At 45.1% G+C, this 19,183-nt stretch overlaps 1 protein-coding gene across 2 annotated transcripts in view; it reads right to left on the bottom strand.

Moving 5' to 3' along the window:
- ENPP6 (ectonucleotide pyrophosphatase/phosphodiesterase 6) overlaps positions 1 to 12,196 on the bottom strand; it is a 120,823-nt gene extending 108,627 nt beyond the window's left edge. Inside the window, 1 exon segment of one of the 2 annotated variants that reach the window (NM_001133891.1) lies at positions 11,881 to 12,175. In NM_001133891.1, coding sequence (NP_001127363.1) covers positions 11,881 to 12,121 — 241 coding nt within the window. In that variant the 5' untranslated portion in view covers positions 12,122 to 12,175. 2 annotated transcript variants of the gene reach the window in all.
- Between the last annotated feature and the right edge of the window lie 6,987 nt (positions 12,197 to 19,183).

The raw sequence follows: 19,183 nt of genomic DNA on the forward strand, positions 1-19,183 counted from the left end.
CCCATGGTCTGCTAGTGAGTGGCTGAAGAACACTATATTTGAGGTTTTCTCCCAAACATTTACGTTTCTGTACAGCGGCTGCTTTCAACCTTTAAAGTAGAATGTTTTCTCAAGTCCACCTGTGAAAGCCAAATCCTTAGACACACAGAGGATCTTTCAGGGAAAGCTAGACATGCTGCAGAGCTGATGGGCTATTGTGATTGATTTGTGTGCAGAACCTGGAAGGAGAGCCCAAGGCTTGGGGGCCACTTAGGCAAATTCCGTGGGTATCTCCACCGTGACATCCACAGACACAGGACTTCTGTCTGCTGCCGTCCACCCTTCCCTCAGGCCAGTCCTTGTTAGGGGCCATCGGTGTCCAGTGGGATTAACTATAGACCACTTTCTTCCTATGTACAAAACAGGTCAAATTGGAGCTACTGTGATCATAAAACAGGGCAAGGCACACAGCATCTTGCTGGGAGCCCACCCCAGTCCTTCCCCTTTCCGTCTGCTCCCACTCAGTGGGCTCTAAGAACCTCTCTATGGTATTTCCAGCACCTAGAACATTCCCAGCGCACATCCCTGATATAATAATTTGTGCTCCTAATGTCTCAAAATGGAGTCACTCATGCCAAGTATCAGTAAGCCCACCGTGAAGCTGTCTCCCTCCTCAAAGCAATACACACACATGCAATGGACTGAAGTGATGACACCTGCTGCTGCCCAGTGCCACCCCAACCCTGAAACAGACCAACAGAAAGTGAAAGGTGGCTTAGATGATGAGAGCAAACTCATCTGGGAGGACAATAAAAGCAGCCAAGAACTGGCCTCATTCAAGACACCCTTAGAGCCTCTGCCCGTGAGAGCTCTGAAGCCTTCTCCCAATTTTGGCATCTGATGCCAGAAGCAGTGAGGACCCCGCTGACCGGCGTCCCAAGGACGTCCGGACCCACTCGGCTCATCCGTTGGTGTGCTGCTCTCCTGAGCCATCACTGCGGTTCCTTACCACACTGTTATTACTGCTTGTGTGTTGGTTAATTACATGATCCGTGGTGCGTGGAGGCCTCTCAACAAAAGGTGGATTCAAGCATATGTAATTGGCTATCGAGTCATTGTGAACCTTTCTGGCTTCGGTTGGGGTTAGCACACCTAGGTGGCCAGAACCTAATTAACATCAATCGCGCACTCACTGAATGCACAACCAACCTCAGGCCTCCATTTGTCTGGTCTTCTCACGCTAAACAGCAAGAGTGCAGGACCAGGAAGATGATGTAACGTATCCAAGTCCCTGCGGACTGTGGCAGTCAGAAGCCGGCTCCTCTGTCCCCTTTCCCTGCCCTGTAGCCCACACTGCTTCGCAGCCTGCCCTGTGCAGGTAATCGGCTGGGCAACCCAGGTCGAGTGGATGAGACTGCTCACCACCAAAGGGGACTCCCGGGGGACCTGGCCTCCTGGCACACCTGGAGCCCGATCCTGGTCCCTAGCACTCAGCCCGGGGTGTTCTGCTGCAGACATGTACACACATTCTCCTATGCACGTGCTCTCGAAGGTGCGCCGGGGAGTTCCTTCATCAAGAAGTAAAGATCTTCAGTATCCTGGACCAAAGTTCCATTGCTCTCAGCCCCGACAGCCCTTTGTCTGAATAAGGTGGCCCACGCATCCTCCTACGATCTGCCTTCTGGGTCTTCTCTCCTTGCTATAAAAAGGGCTGATGATGGGAGTTGGTTCAGACCAAGCAAAGTGTCCAACAAGAGTCAAACGCTGCACATGGGCCCCCAGGACCCCCAGCTCTGCCCCAGGTCTCTGCCTGGTTATTGTGTGGACACAATGGGCCTATTCATGGAGAGGGACTCTGAAACTCGATCGGGTGTTGCTGAAGGTGTCTCTGAAATGAATGTTAACCTGCTGAGTCAGGCTTCCTCCAGATTAATTTGAAATGCCCTTTAACCCACTTTTGGCACAGCACTCATGCTGAGCGGGAACTGGAGCAGCAGGGGTCAAGCTGCCCCAAAGCCTTGGCAGGAGGCACATGATCCTATCAATCAACATTGGGGTGAGGGAGGCGGTGGGGGGGTTGTGAGATCGCCATGGTGTGTAGACCGCAGTGGCTCCACGTGGACAAGCCTTCTGGAGACGCCTTTGCTGTTATTACAATCAAAAGCTTTCACCACATTTTACAGCTTCGCCCCCTACTCTGACCACTCCCTTCTTCATGGAGTGAGTTTCCAGCCGCTGAATGCCATATAATCAGAACACCCTCTCATCACTATGGAAGCCAAAAGAAACATATTTTTTGAAAAGTGACACTTCAGTGCAGAGAGGTCTGTTGACAGGAGCTTAAATAATGACGTGCTGGGAGACATTATTTTAGTAAATTCTTAGAACACATTTTGTTTTCTCGGGGCATGGCTGGTTAGTAGTGCTCTTACCCACTTCTAGCTTCTATTGCTGGACACCTCCCCTACCATGTCTGCTTCTTTAGGCAGCTAAATTGAGGCTCATTACAGAGAGTGTAGTTTTAAGTGGAAAAAAATGTTGTTAGGTGTCTCTGGGAAGTATATGACAAAATGTTGACAAAAGTTAATTCAGGTGGGAAGACAGATTTTAACCGTGCATCTGTGAGAAATATTCTCTACCAGCTGGGTAGCAAGCAGTGAGATAGGAAGTCCATTTACTGGGGTCCACTAGCACCCACAGGATCAATTTCTCTCCTTTGCCTCAGTGGTATTCTGCATGCTTCTTGAACTCTCCTTTAAGACATTGTCTCTGATCCCCTAAAGGACTAATGCCAAGTGAATATCTTACTCAACTTGAAATATAATTTGATGAAAACTTACTTTTCCAAATAAATCTCACTGAGATAAACAGCCCTTCAAACTTTCCCATCTGTGCTAATGGAAGCCCCTTTACTCAGACTTCAGAAGATCTTGCAGCTGTGGCATCTGTTCGGGCTCTTCTTTCATATTCACTCATCAGCCAATCAGCAAGTTCTGCCTCATGGGTGCTCTTCAAATTCAACTCTCCCCCTCACTTCCAGCCCATCACAAAGGATAGATGTGGTGATGTCTGGAGTGGAACAGGAGGGGAGGAGGAGCCTGTTGGACTATCCTTTGGTATGGCTTTCACAGACTTTCATCAACTGCACATGTTTTTTACACACTCTATTCTCTGTAACCCCCCAAGCCACACCCAGATGGTGAATGGGCTCAGCACCCCTCCTTCTGACCTGACCACACTCACTTCTCCTCCTTTGCCCAAACTACCCATGATCACAATGTTCTATTTTCTCTTTTACCTCTGCCATGAGAGCAGCATGTCTCATTTAGAAGTTGCTTTTTTCAGCCTGGGTCCCAGAATGAAGAGGAAATTGGCGGGGGAGGTCATTCCTCAAGGCCACGCACATGAGTGAGGAATAAACCTGAGCTATTCTAAGACAGACATGGTGTGGAATTGATTGTTGCAACAACATAACTCAGCCTCACCTTACTGATAAAGGGGGTAATATGTACACTCTTACTAATGGTGAGTTTACACATATATTTGCTCATTCTGTTCTCACAGCAAGGCTATTGGGTAACATTTACTTTCTACATCCTACTGATAAAACATTAACACTCACTGGACGCAATGGCTCATGCCTGTAATCCCAGCACTTTGGGAGGCCGAAGCAGGTGGATCACCTAAGGTCAGGAGTTCGAGACCAGCTTGGCCAACATGGTGAAACCCCATCTCTACTAAAAATACAAAAAAAAAAAAAAATAGCCAAGTGTGGTGGCAGGTGCCTGTAATCCCAGCTACTCAGGAGGCTGAGGCAGGAGAATCGCTTGAACCAGGGAAGCGGAGGTTGCAGTGAGCTGAGATCACACCACTGCACTCCAGCCTGGATGATAGAGCGAGACTCTGTCTCTAAAACAAAACAAAACAAAATATTAGCACTCAAAAGAAGCTGTTCAAATTCTGAAAGTCAAAAAGTGACAGAATAGATTAAGTTTGATCTTTGACAGCTAAATCCGTAACTTTCTCCACTGGACCATGCGTAATGGGTTGACTTGTGGCCCCCGAGAAGATATACTGAAGTTCCCAGCCTCAGGACCTGTGAATATGACCTTATTAGAAATCAGCCCTTTGCAGACATAATCAAGTTAAAATGATGTAATTAAGGTGGGCCCTAATTCAATCTGGCTGGTGTCCTTATAAGAAGGAGAAGCACAGAGGAACACAGAGAATGCCCCGTGACAACGGAAGCAGAGGTTGGAGTGATGTATCTACCGGCCAAGGAATACCGAGGATTGCTGGCTACACCAGAAGGCGGGGGAAAGTGCAGAACACGTTCTCCTCTTGAGACATCAGAGAGAGCATGGCCCTGCCTGCACCTGGATTTCAGACTTCAGGCATCCAAATTTGCTATAGCAGCTCTAGGAAGCTAACACACCATGACTGCCTCAATTTCAGGGCAGAAGTCACCAGAAACTCTCAGTGAGTAGGTTTGGTCACAGAAGTGGGCTGTGTAAAAAAACCCTGCATTTTTTCCATTAGCAGCCTGGTGTCACCATCCTGTTTATATTGCTTTCCAATGGCTGTCATGACAAAGTAACACAGGCTGCGTGGCTTAAACAAAAGAAATCTAGTTTCTTACAGTTCTGGAGGCTGGGAGTTTGAGATCAAGATGTCATCAGGGTTGATTTCCTCTGAGGCCTCTCTCCTTGGTTTGCAGGCAGCCGCCTTCCCCCTGTGTCTATATGTGGTCTTCCCTCTGTGCCCGTCTGGGTCCTAATCTCCTCTCCTTATAAAGATACCAGCGATACTGGATTAGTACCCACCCTAGTGACCTCATTTTACCTTAATTACTTCTTTAAAGATCCTATCTCCAAATACAGTCACATTCTGAGATACTGGGAGGTAGGGTGTCAACACGTAGGTTTTGGGGGTGTACAAATTAGCCCAACACGTGGCCTGATATTTTTAAACATCTAAGTAGCTCCTTGTGATGCTGGCATACACAGCCTGGCCACCTAAGCAGCCTGGGACAGAGGCTGAAAACACAAGGGTGGCCATGCAAGTCCCTTTAAGCTGCCACGTGCGTCCCTAGGTCCGACAGCCAGACCACTCGCACCTAGGCCTGAACTGTCCTCACAGTGTTCCACGCTGGTTCTGAATCATGTGCCTGGTTCCATGCGTGGCTGTTGGCTCCACTTTCTCGACTTCAGCGATCTTCACTACAAGGAGGCTCTCCCTTGGGCTGTGCTGACCACTGGTTCCTGGTTAAACTTTCTCCCACCATCCCCAGCCTTTTTCATCTCCTACTTTGACACAGCTCTCCTTGGAGGTGACTCTCCTTCCAGGCCTCTTTCTGACTTCAACATTATAATCAAAATTTAAAACAAAACTGAAAGACACATTTTGAGATATATAAGATTACTAGACGTAAAGGGTAATCAGTTCAATAAATGCGAATTGCTTTCATATGAGCAAAGCATGATGGTAATTTTTTCTCCTCCTTATTAGTTTAGAAGTGTTGAATATCAAAGTGATCATTCATTTCCCTGAAACTCTGAATGTCTTAATCATCATTATAATGCTTTTTCCCTATAGTAATTTTTTTTTTTTTTTGAGATGAAGTTTCGCTCTTGTTGCCCAGGCTGGAGTGCAGTGGCATGATCTTGGCTCACTGCAACCTCCGCCTCCCGGGTTCAAGCAATTCTCCTGCCCCAGCCTCCTGAGTAGCTGGGATTATGGCACCCACCACCATACTCAGCTAAATTTTTTTGTATTTTTAGTAGAGACAGGGTTTCACCATGTTAGACAGGCTGGTCTCGAACTCCTGACCTCAAATGATCCACCTGCCTCGGCCTCCCAAAGTGCTGGGATTATAGGTGTCAGCCACTGTGCCCGGCCCACTATAATAAATTTTATTTGGAGAAGATAGAAATAAATAAACTGGTGCTGTGATGGAAAATAAAGAAAGTAAGAGGGATAGAGAGCACTGGTGGGGTGGCTGGGGAAGACACATCCGCCACGGTGACCTTGGGGGCTGATCCGAAGAATGAAGCAATGCCCAGCTTGGGCCTTTCTGGGGAACAAGCAGAAGGGAAGCAGCCAGGAGGAGCAGCGTGCTCAAGCATGCCCAGTGGGACACAAGCAAGCGAAGAGAAGGGTGGTGGGAGCAAGGCCCCGAAGGGACTGGGTGACCTATGGGGCCAAACTGCAAGAGCATTAGATTCCACTTGGGGTACAACAGAACCCACTGGAGGGTTTGAACAGAGGAGTGGCATCATCAGGACTGCTTTCCCAGGGCTGCTCTGGTTGTAGGGCAGGCACTGCTTTCAAAACAGGGCTGCTCTAGTTGCGGGGCAGGCAGCGAGAGGGAGCTGGAGTAGAGGAGGCTCCAGGCAGTCGGGGTGTTGGCTTCAGCCAGCGGTCAACAACGGAGGTCGGGGGAGGAGAGGCTGAGGATCGACCTTGAAAGGTCAGCTGATTTCACTGTGAGACAAACGAAGGTCAGGGAGATCAGGAGGAACCAAGGGAAGGGATGAAGGAGGAGTGAGTAAAGTAAAAGGAAACCGAGAGAGGACAAGGTCCTGGGACCCGTGAACTGTCAGGCAGTTGCAGCTCCCAGCCAGGGAACTAAGGCTGGGAATGACCAGAACCCCCGGGAGGACACTGTTCCAAACAGAAGCTTGGCTGGATTTGGTGCAAGAGAGAGTAGGAAGACAGGAAGAGGGCATGCCAAATAGAGATCATTTATTTCAGGAGGTACCTACGTTGAAGGAGGCTCACAAGCTGGGGCAATGTTCCCATGTAAATGCTAATCCTGGGAGAAGGAGAGCGGAGGGGACCAGGGAGGCTGTCTCCACCCTACCTGGAGCTGTGCGTATGCAGAGTCTGTGAACAGCCCCTCAAAGGAAGCTCGAATTCTGCAGAAGGCTGAGGATGTGGGCTTTCTCGAAACACGATTGCTCAAGTACTTTCTGCATTGATTGCGTTTGGTCCAGTTTTAATTTAAATCATAAGTTTTCTTAAAAGGTGGGGTGGTAGGAAGTATACCTTACTCTGCTGTTTTACCCCAGAACATTGGATCCTTGATATCTGGTAAGAATTTGTGTCACAGGTAATTTCTAGGAGTGCGAGACAAAATACCGTGGCACAAATAGTAATGCTGAGTAGCTAACATCCCTGCTGTTGCCTTGACTTCCATAGAGGAGCATGAAGATTCAGTCTCTCGCTGCTTCCTGGACTGTCTTGGGGAGATCTCTATCCTTGGGTCTCAGGTCACTCGCACAACCTTCTGGCCACTCTAAGATGCAGGCCCAGGCCCTGGCCAGTTACTGTGTGAGAACGGGACCTCTGATGCCTACTTGCCTAGGCACTGGCCAGTTGCTGTGTGAGAACGGGGTCTCTGATGCCTGCTCCCCCATCTCAGCTCTGCCACGACGTTCTTTGGTGCCTGAAACAAAACATTGAATTTCCCTGCACTTTATTTACTGGTGTCTAAATGTTGAAATAATAATAATATACTGTGGAACAAACTTATTTCAGCATCTGTTCATCTCTTGGTAGGTTACTGGCAGCAAAGATAAAATTCTAGACTGGCTTCCCCGCTACTCAGAATGTTTCTGGGCCACTTTCCCCAACTGCTTAACCAGAAGTGTTTGAGAATTGCAAACAAATGTTACCATTAGCCTTAGCAAAATGATGCTAAGTTACGCTGCCTCAAAACAGATGCAGCGTTTCCCTCTTACCCATGACCTGGATTGAACAAATCACTGCTTTCTTTCCTTGACTTGATGTTAAACTCCACTTCAGTCAAATGTGAATTTCCCCCAAAGAGAGAATAACTTTACGAAAAGATCCACGGTAAGACAGACTAAAACAGAAAGCATTCCAAGGGCATTTAAACTGTGGCTGTGTTTTCACTAGAATGAAGTTGATTCACACACCGCTCTTCAGAAAGAGAGCTTATGCCTAAAGTAAGATGTAAAGACATACACCACGCCGGTGGTTGTTTCTTCCAGCTCAGATCTCTCCTCTTTAAAATGCCTTTTCATGTTACTCCAACTGGAGGGAACGCCTCCCCTCCCTGGTCCTCTGCAGCACGCTAGGGCCCTACTCCCTATTCTCTGTGTATTCATTCACTTGGGCTGCCATTATGAAGTACCACAGATGGAGTGGCTCCAACAACAGCAATTTATTTGTTCACAGTTCATGAGCGAGGTGTTAGCAGCGTTGGTGTCTCCTGGGCCCCTCTCCACTGCCCGCGAGGGCCACCTTGCTGTGTCCTCAGATGGCCTTTTCTCTGCACGTGCGCATGCCTGTGTCTCTTCGCCTTCCTATACTGTCATATTGGAATAGGGCCCCGCTCTAATGGCCTTGTTTTAACTTGGTCACCTTTAAAGACCTTATCTCCAAATGCGGTTACATTCTGAGGTACTGGAAACCCAACTTGAACTGGAGGACAGGAGGATGAGGACACATTTGGGCCCACAACACCTTGCTACACAATTTAGAATATTAGTGGGCGCCCATTCGCGAGTGTTCTTCCTCCCCTACTTGAATGTAATCTTCCTGGTGAAAGGCCTGTTTTAAGATTCAGTGTTCCTGGAAATCAATTGTTTGATTCATCTTCATGATCATGATTGGCATTTTGGTTGTGTTTGTCCTGATATAAACATGTTTTGAGGCAAATAAATAATCAGCCATGGTGGCTTCATGGCAGCAACTGGGCTAGACGGTTTCAAGGTTGCTCACAAATAGGCCTGTTGATTCCCTATCCCCTTCCACTGTGAAATTCTCCGTCTCAAGGGAGTTTCAGCTATTTGCATACTTTCTACACGAAGGCCTCCTAGGAGGATCCAGCCCTAACTTTAAAATTACCTGTGCAAATAGCAAAGACTTTGAACCAACCCAAATGCCCATCAATGATAGACTGGATAAAGAAAATGTGGCCCATATACACCACGGAATACTATGCAGCCACAAAAAAGAATGTGTTCATGTCCTTTGCAGAGACATGGATGAAGCTAGAAACCATCATTCTCAGCAAACTAACACAGGGACAGAAAATCAAACACCACATGTTCTCACTCATAAGTGGGAGTTGAACAATGAGAACACATGGACACAGGGAGCGGAACATCACAAACCGGGGCCTGTTGGAGGGCCAGGGGCACAGGGAGGGAGAGCATTAGGACAGATACCTAATGCATGCAGGGCTTAAAATCTAGATGACGAGTTGACAGGTGCAGCAAACCACCATGGCACACGTATGCCTCTGTAACAAACCTGCATGTTCTACACATGTGTCCCAGAACTTAAAGTGAAATAAAATAAAATAAAATTCCCCGTGCATTGCCTAGTTCTATGTCTGCATCCAGCAGCACCTGAAATCCCGGCCTGACGCAGCCCCAGCAGTTCATCTCATTTTATTTTGCCTGAAGTCTCCAAGCAAGTTCTCCCAGCTCAAGGGCCAGTATTCTTTCCAACAACTCATCACTCCTCGTTATGCAAAGGGAAGAACACCAAGGGCTTTCTGTCTTCTGAGCAATAATTTGGGTAATGAAGTGAGAGCTTAGCCTCTCTTGTGAATGCTGAGGAACCCTAAAACAGCATATCTTTTGCTTCCAAAAAGATCTAGCATAGCAATTTTGTTGGTTCATAAAACGCTCAAATGCTCAAACCATATGTTTAGGTACAATTCCCAATGGCTATATCCTTCCTTATATGAATAAAAGAGGAGGTTTTCAGCATCTCAGGTGGAAAAATAAGTATGGATATGGGGAAAATAGTCTAAATGTAACTCTGAGTCAGTTCCAAGACAGTGGAGGTGATACCAGCTTCATGGCCTGGCATCTCCCAGCCTGCGAATCCCGCTTCAAGTCTGCAAGTCTGCCCAGTAGGTACAAGACAAATCATACCCAAGGACATTTGTACAGAAACATGAGCCTTGCTAGATACCTCCCTTGTTCAGGGTAGCTTCTATGAAACATATAGACCAAGCAGACTTCCACATCAGTGAATACATCTGGCCATCTGAAAATACAGAGACATAACATATATGGAGACCTGTGGCTTCCTCGGGCTAGCTTCGGTTTGAAAGCAAGGGTGAGATCTTTGTCAGGCACTCACGGGACCTGTGCTGCCCACAGTGGAAGGGGCTCTTCTCTCAGGACAACACAAGGGAAAACACCCACAGCCTGAAAAGAAGGTGTGTCTCAGCATGACGGAGGCTGTGTGCAAATCATTCCTTGTGCCAATATCAGGAGTGTGCATCTGACAAACAAAAGGCCATGTCATTGGCTTAGTGTCTCTGTGGAATCTGTAATGGTTCTTTCACTTACTTGAGTCCTTTCTAAAACGGATTTTGTTCATTTTCCACTGAGATTGCAGAAGCTGCACGTGGCATGGCAGTTTATGAATTGGGTCCCCCAGCAAGGCTCTGAAAGACAGCTGGAGTGGGGGTGGGCTGTGTGTGTGAAGCCGCTGCACAGAGCTGGAGTCGGCTGTGCACACAATCACATCTATGTGTGAGCCGGCAGCCTGCAAACCGCTTCCCTGCAAGGGGAGACGCATGCCAGGGGAGGGCCAGAGACTTTTGTTAATTCTGTTTATCTTAGAGACTGTTTTTTTGTCTGCTGGGGGAAATAAAAAACAAATACATAACTTCCTTGCTTGTGTGCAGTCTGAATTTTTTTCTCTCTCTCATGCCCTCATTTTTATTTCTCCAAAGTATCTCTTCCCTTCAGTTTGGGGCATCAGTTTATGGCATTTTTACGTACATGTGTATATAGTATCTATGCACAAAGTCAGAGATATAAATGTGTGTTTTAGACTCTTTCGGCTTTAGTGTTCTGTGGAGGTCCATGAGATATCAGAGATCTCATTCTCTTTCTGTTAACATAATTAGTAGAGCTCTCTCTGTGCTCAGAGCACATAGCTGAGTCCCGCATAACCAGCAATAACAGTGCATTCTTAACAGCCTCCCTGGATAGTTTGCTAAATTCTTTCTGAGAGTCTCTCGCTGCCTTTACAAAGGTTATAGCTGAAAAACAAACCAGAAACTGGGAATCCAACTCTGTGAGCAGAGAGAGGGCTGCACATTCTATTATTGCACGGATAGAGGCTCAGGTTCGTGCAGTCGCGTTTGGAGTCCTGGCAATTTCAGATGAAGGCCGTCTTAGGAAAATCAGCTATCCCAAGCCCAGGCAGTCTGGGTTAGCCGAGGTTTTATTTGTTTTGTGGAGTTTTTGTTGGTTGGCCTTTTGTAGATGCTGCAAATCACAAATGGGGAAACTGAACTACACAAGCTTTTTCTTCTCCGTATCATTTTACCTGGCCAAAAAGGCAAAAGAAGGGGAAGGTGGCATTGTTAAGTAACAGGGAAGGATACGACCTAAAAATCCCCCCTTCCCCAAGTAATCTGGGAGCACCACTCCCCTCTGAGGACACCACAGATACTTTCACAGTCTAACACACTGAGAAACAAGCCCACAGGACGCCAGGATGACATGACCGCAGAGAAAAGGGACAGAAGGAGTTTGGGACGCATGCACGGACACCTGTTGCTTTTGCAGACTTGAGCTTAGAAAATACGAGGCTCATTAGAATTTCTCTTTCTAAAATAAAAAACCATTTTTAATATCGTCAAATATCATCTACTGCTGTAGTTCTCTGCCCTCCGCACTGAGAATCCAAAACAGGTCCTTGGGATAACTTTTGGGAAACAATACCGCCGTGAAAACAAAAGTCTTCTCAGCCAAGAACACAGATTTTTTATCTACCTTTGATGTCCCAAAGGACTAGAGAATCCAGAGCATTTAAATAAGACTCCAATGCCGGGAGCTCACTGTTCCCTGCTGGACACCAGCCCTCCCCTCCCTGCCCAGAAGAGGACATGGTACTCACCAGTCATTAGGGTATAGTAATTGGGATACGAGAGACTAGGGAAGTCTGGAGTCAAGTAATCCACTTTTACTCCCCTGCTCACAATCTCTTTGAAACCAGGCAATGACTCCAGCGCCTCATCACTGATGTAGTCTGAGCGAAAACCATCCAGCAGAAACACCAGCAGCTTCCGGCGGGCAGAGGCTGGCTGGGCCAGGCCCAGGGCAAGGGCCAGCAGGAGGGTCCCAAGCTTCACTGCCATGCTGCCAGGAGCCTGCCAGAGCCCGGCTGGCACAGCTGTCGCCTTGCAAAGACTGAGGATGGAGAATCTGTAGCTATTCTCTCTTCCAGGGGCTGGACCTTGAGCCGCTGGCCTTCCTGAGCCAAGTTCACTTTCAGAATTTAAAGGAACAGCACCCCCTTTTCCACACATCTATGCTCATCCTTTACTAGAAAGTCCAGAGACCAACTCCTTCAGATAAACTGGGTTCCAAACAACCCAGAATTAACACCAGGGGAGAGAGTTCAACCTTATTATTTTTGGTGAACATTCCAGAAATACAAGCACCCACAGAGGTGGAATTTTAGAAGATGACAAAGTCAACACTAACTTTGCAGTTGAGCTAACCAAAGGGAGGAACCAAGGAAAAGGGCAAGATTTTAATTTGCTGTTATCCCATATCACGGCCTCATTTAAACTCTTTTTCACTTAGAATTTAGTAACGCAAACCTCTGGACTCAGTGCATAAACAGGAAACAATACGTTTCGGTGGGCCCATTTGTAAACTTCCCAGCTGTGTCTCTGTAGTCACAGCACTTAAAAACAATTATTTGTCTATGTCTTGGCCACTTATGTTTTTATATGCAGTGTTATTATTTTATTTTTCAAATATGATTTAGCTGCTGGTGCCCATAGGAGGAGGTGGTTCGTAGAAGAGCCCTAGAGCCAAGGAGAAGCTTCCAGAGTTGGACAATGGGAAATCATTACTGGCAGAATGGTCTGAAGCAGCATTGCCCCAAGAGGATGGAAATGAAATAGAGAGCTGGAGATCGAGAGCTAGAGATGGAAAAGCAGAGCTAGAAATTACCATGCAGGCTTTGGGACAGGGAGGACTAGGCGGAGTGGAAAATAGGAGGAGGTTAGTGACAGGGAGGCAGATGTGAGCTGGGGAGCAGACAGAGTTAGCACAAAGTACCCAGAGTCCGGGGGTTCCCTAGAGTGGCTCTGTCCTGCTACATAAAATTAAACGACACAGTTCATGTGAAGGCTTATAAAACCCATGGCTGAGTGCAGTGCCCCACTTTGGGAGGCCAAGGTGGAAGGATTGCTTGAGGCCAGGAGTTTGAGACCAGCCTGGGCAACACAGCGAGACCCCGTCTCTGTAAAAAATTAAAAAATTAGCTGGGCATGATGGCATGTGCCTGGTCCCAGCTACACAGGAGGCTGAGGTGGGAGGATTGTGTGAGCACAGACGTTCAAATCTGCAGTAAGCTATGATTGTATCACTGCACTCCAGGCTGGGCAACAGAGTGAGGCCCTGCCTCAAAAAAAAAGACGTAAAACATGCATGGTCCATAGCAAGTGTTGAACAAATGTTAGATGTTATTCGTATTATAACATTGCTTGGCTCCTGAGGAAACTTGAAGGCTCCGGGCAAACTTTCCAGGGAAGGAAGACAGACACCAGCCACTCTCAGTCAACCCTAAAATCCCTCTTCCACCTCTGCCCTCTGCTTGTGTCTTTTCTCCTTCTCTTTTTCTGTTGTATTTAAGTCAAGCCCAAACACAGGATCACCATGTCACTTTTTAAATTATGCTGCAAAAGAGAAACACATTGGCCAAATTACCACTCCCATCTCAGCAGACTTGGCCAAGGATCAGCATTCTTTTTTCCAATAAGAGGTAATGCTTTTTATAACTAAATTTAAATTTCTTTTTCTTATTGAAAAATAAGGAAAAGGGGAGTTTATCCTAAATGGTTGTTACTTTGAAAACAATGCTATTCTTTTTTCTTTGAGCTGTGTGGTATTGTTGCTATAAACAGAAAAAAAGAAAAGAGAGAAGAAAGAAAGAGGGAAGGAAGGAAGGAAGAAAGAAAGAAAGAAGGAAAGAAAGAAAGAAAGAAGAAAGAAAGAAAGAAAGAAAAGGAAATGAAGGGAGGGAGAAAGAGAAAGAAAGGGAAGGGAAGAAAAGGGAAGAAGGAAAGGGGAAAGAAGGGAAGAGAAGAAAGGAAGAAAAGCGGGGAAGGGAAGGAAAGAGGAGGGGAAGGGAGGGGAGGAAGGGAAGGGAGGGAAAGGAAGGGAAGGGAAAGGGGAAGGGGAAGGGGAAGGGGAAGGGAAGGAAAGGAAAGAATAGAAGGGAAGAAGGGAAGGGAAGAGAAGAAGGGAAGGGAAGGAAAGGGGAGGGGAAGGGAGGGGAGGGAAGGGAAGGGAAGGGAAAGGAAGGGAAGAAGGGATGAAGAGAAGGGAAGAAGGGAAGGGAAGGGGAGGGGAATGGAGGGGAGGGGAGGGAAGGGAAGGAAGGGAAGAAGGGAAGAAAAGGGAAGAAGGGAAGAAAAGGGAAGAAGGGAAGAGAAGAGATGGGAAGAAGGGAAAGGGAGGGATGGGAAGAAGGGAAGAGAAGGGAAGGGGAGAAGGGAAGGGAAGGGAAGGGAAGGGGAGGAGAGGGGAGGGGAGGGGAGAGAAAGGGAGGGGAGGGGAGAGAAGGGGAGGGGAGGGGAGAGGAGGAGATGGAAGGAGAAGGGAGGGGAGGGGAGGGGAGGGGAAAAGGCAGGTGCATGCTGATGGGTTGATGGGCATCCTATACACTGAATATCACATGTGGTAGAAGGAGAACTTCTTCCCCTGGTGAGGGCCCATGGAGGTAGGAGGCCCAGATAGCTGTGCTCTGTGAGTTCCTGAGAGGCTCAGGGATTGTCTGGACTGTGAAGCTGGAGTCACAGTGCAAGTCCAGGTGATTTACTTTGGGATGGCTTCTGAGCTCACTTTGGGATAGCTTGTAAGCTCACTTTGGGAGAGGTTAAGCACGCCAAATGTTAAAGATGAATATAAGAGGGACTTCCACTTTTCTCCACTACTAACAAGTGTACACTCAAAATATGCCTCCTTGAGTGCCTCATTGAGCTGTTGTGGGTGTCAACTCAGAAGTAACTTGCTTCAGATTAGTGTGTCCACAGGTCCCCAGAGGCTCCCAAGGCTCCACAAAGATTGTTGTGATGTATCTGGGGTGGGGGCATCATTGTTTTATGATAATGTTTATGATCATATTGTTTTATGACCATGTTTAGACAATGTCTCTAAAGCTTTGGATCAATAAATGATTGCCAATATGCATCTTTAATATACATACCAATATATGAAGAAAGAGACATATTGGATGGAATTCAAACCAAGGTAATCCTAGGGTTGCTCAAAGCCAGACTCCAGGTCTTGAACGATCTAACCTAAAAAATAATAATAATAAAAGAAAAAAAAAAAAAAAAAGAAACATACGAAACCTGAAGTCAAAGTTCCAATGACTTTAGGGCTAGTGGAGAATACAGAATATAAAATAGCATGCAACATAATAAAATATTCACTTCTTAGATGGAAAAAAACAAAAAAACAAAAAAACAAAACAAAACAAAAAAAAAAAAGATTGGAAATGAAAGCTAAAAAGCAATAGGTAAAAGCCATATGTCAGACAGGTGGTTAACATTAAGTGCCCAAAGTCTTGTGATCCAAAACCTATGTGTGTACAATCTGGATGTCTTCACTTGGGAGTGGTTATCAGTACCTAATGCTTATAAGTGCTTATTGTAACTTGTTTTCAAGGGTTGGCAATACTGTAAAGTCATTGTCCACAGGGGTTTCACTTAGATAATGCAAAATATGAAAAATTTACCCCAGAAGTTGAAACAACCTTTGTCCTAAAGCTGCTGCAAGTCTCTCTAGGGACATGCATGAGCTCTCAGGAATGTGCTGTCCAGATTAGTCAGCACCTTGGTGCCTCCCCTTTATGGAGAGACAGGTGAGATGGAAGGGAAAGAGTCTCAGAAAAAAACAAAACAAAACAAACAAACAAAACAAACAAAAAAAAAACGTGATTCCAGAGTCAACATCCTGGTATGATGCAATTGCGTGATTCTGAAGAAACTGCCTTTCTGGGCTTCAGTTTTCACCTCTGAAAAGTGACAAAGCTTTAAGGTCGTTTCTAGCTGTAGAATCAATGCAATTTGAGAGTGAGGTCCCAAGTCAGCCCATGTTGGCCGACATCTCCCCTTGTTGGTCCTATTAATTCATCCCAGCTTTTGCAGCCCTGCTGGCCTTTTGTTGGTCCATGTCAACCCTCCTTGTATCTGGAAAAATATTATTTAAAATTTAAGACGACATAAGGACATTTTTAGATAAACAAAAGATGAGAGAATTAGTTACCAACAGGCCTGTACCACAAAAAAATATTAAAGAACGTCCTTTGAAAGGAAATAACACAAGATGAAAATTAATATACACAGGAAGGGAAAAAAATTCATAAATGATCAGTATGTGAGTAAATATAAAAGACTATGTTTTTCTTTTATAAATGTCCTTAAAAATAACTGCTTAAAGTAAAAAGAATAACACTATGCTGCGAGTGATGACTTATGAAGAATTAAAAGATGTAAAAACAACAGCCTAAATGAAAGGGGTAGAATGTTTGCATGGAATTAAGCTGTTGTGAAGTTCTTTGAAATTTATGAAATGGGAAAAGTCAGATGTCAAGAGCAAAATGTAAAGTGATTGAATATTTATTCTAACTAGACTGTAATAAGGATGCATATTGTAATCCTCAGAGTAACTACTAAACAACAACAAAAAAATACAAAGAGTTTCGACTAAAAGGTCAGTAGCGAAAGAGGAAAATACCTCAACATAATAAAGGCTATATTTGAAAAGCCCACAGCTGACTTCATGTCCAGTGGTGGAAAGCTGAAAGCTTTTCCTTTAAGAGCAGTGATAAGATACGGATGCTCGATTTAAACACTTCTATTCAACATACTGGAAGTCCTAGCCAGACAATTAGGCAAGAGAACTATAAAGGAAAAAATAAAACCATCTCTGTTTGACAATGACATGATCTTACATGTACAAACTCCTAAAGATCACACACACACACACACACACACAGAGCATATAAATTGCAAGATATAAAATCATCCAAAAATCAGTTGTGTTTCTATACAGTAACAATAAACAGTCCAAAAATAAAAATAAGAAAACAGTCTCATTTACAATAGCATCAAAAGGAACAAAATACTTGAAAATAGGCTGGGTGTGGTGGCTCACACCTGTAACCTCAGCACATTGGGAGGCCAAGGCAGGCAGATCATTTGAGGTCAGGAGTTTGAGACCAGCCTGGCCAACATGGTGAAACCCGTCTCTACTAAAAATACAAAAATTAGCCAGGTGTGGTGGCAAGCACCTATAATTCCAGCTACTCAGGAGGCTGAGGCAGGAGAATCACTTGAACCTGGGGGGTGGAGGTTGCATTGTGCCACTGCTTTCTAGCCTGGGTGACAAAAGCGAAACTCTGTCTCAAAAAAAAAAAAAAACTTGAAAATAAATCTAACCACAGAGGTAGAAGATCTGTATGCTGAAATGACAATACACTGATGAGAGAAGTTGAAGAATACACAAATAAATGGAAAGATAGTCCATGTTCATGGATTGAAATAATTAATATTGTTAAGATGTTCATATTACCCAAAGCGATCTACAGATTCAATGTCATCTCTATCAAAACTCAAATGATATTTTTCACAGAAATAGAAAAAAAATCCTAAAATGTGTATGGACCCAGAAAGAATTGTGAATAACTAAAGAAATCTTGAATAAAAAGAATGAAGCTGGAGGCATCATACTATCTGACTTTGTACATACCACAAAGCTATAGCTATCAAAACAGCATGGTACTGGTATAAAAACAGACACATAGACCCAAGGAACAGAATAGAGAGGCCAGAAATAAACTAACACATTTACACTCAATTGATAATCGACAAAGGTGGTGTAGGGGAGTGAAAAATGGCTTTCATTCACACTTTTTGATTCTTTGGCTGGGCTAATAATTAAATTAGCATGAGACAGATTAATGAGAGAAAAATCATATTTAATTACATATGACACACAGGAGTCTTAAAAATATGAGACCTGAAGAAGGATCAGGTGATTGAAGCTTATATAGCACCCTGAGCTACAGAAAGAAATGGGGCTTAGGGCTTCTGGGGAAGGTGGTGACACAAGTTATGGAAGAATGAATGGAGGAAATGTATGGTGAATAAAGATTATCTTGTTAAGCAGATAAAAAGTCTCTCAAGTAATAAATGTTGCCTCTGAGCAGCCCTCAGAAGAATAGGTTATAGTATCTCTGGACATGGTGTCAAGCTCCAGCCTCCTCTCCTTTGGTGCAAGTTAATCTTCCCTGGTGGTAAGATTTTGGGGCAGGAGATTTATGACATCTGAGTTCCCTTTGGAGGATTCATCTTTAGGCAGATAAGGGGAGCTCAAGAAAGCTTCTGCCTGCATCCACCCTTCCTCATGTCCTTAGTTCAAAATAATCAGCATACCAAAGCATTGTATTTTGGGATGGTATCTCCCAAACTCTTTCATTTCCTTTGTCTGAAACTTCCCTAGAAGTTTCACACACTAAAAGCTGAGGTGGTGGGTGTCGAGAGAAAAATGGATTTAGTAGCTGACTGGTGAGGGACCTGGGAATAGGTCAGTCCAATGAAAAAGTTGTGACCTCATTTTAGGAGGTGGTGTTGCAGATGAGTTCCCATTAAAGTTAGGCATCTGTATGGTGCAAGGAAATAGGTATGAATACGATGGATTTCTAGGGAAACAAAAAAATAAAGATTAATGTTTGAAGCAGTCTATAAACTAGTTTCTGAGTCTGGAGAGCAGCCAATTGAGATTTCTAGATGCTGGATTTGAAGCATCTTCAGTTGGAATTAAGCTGTTGTGACTGACATTGCCAGTGGAGACTGGCAATGGCAATCTGACAGGTTTTCCTGGTTTGCAGTTTGCATGATGTGTTTCAGTGAACTTTCTGAGTAATGCATACACTAACAGACATGAAGGTTGTTTATTCATAAGTTATTATGGTGACTTCTCTGAATTCTATAGTAAGTCATCCAGCTTCTGCTTTCAGGGCTTCAGGAAAGGGCAGTTTTAATTTCAGTAATTCTATGTCAGAAGAGTGGGAGGAAACTTGAAAATCTTAGTTTGGAAAGTCAGTGCCAGATATTGGAGAAACCTAGAAGAATTCAAGATCCAGTTTACAGATGCTCAAAAACAATGAGCTAGAA

The sequence above is a fragment of the Pongo abelii genome, chromosome 3, assembly GCF_028885655.2.
Source record: "Pongo abelii isolate AG06213 chromosome 3, NHGRI_mPonAbe1-v2.0_pri, whole genome shotgun sequence".
Lineage (NCBI taxonomy): Eukaryota > Metazoa > Chordata > Mammalia > Primates > Hominidae > Pongo > Pongo abelii.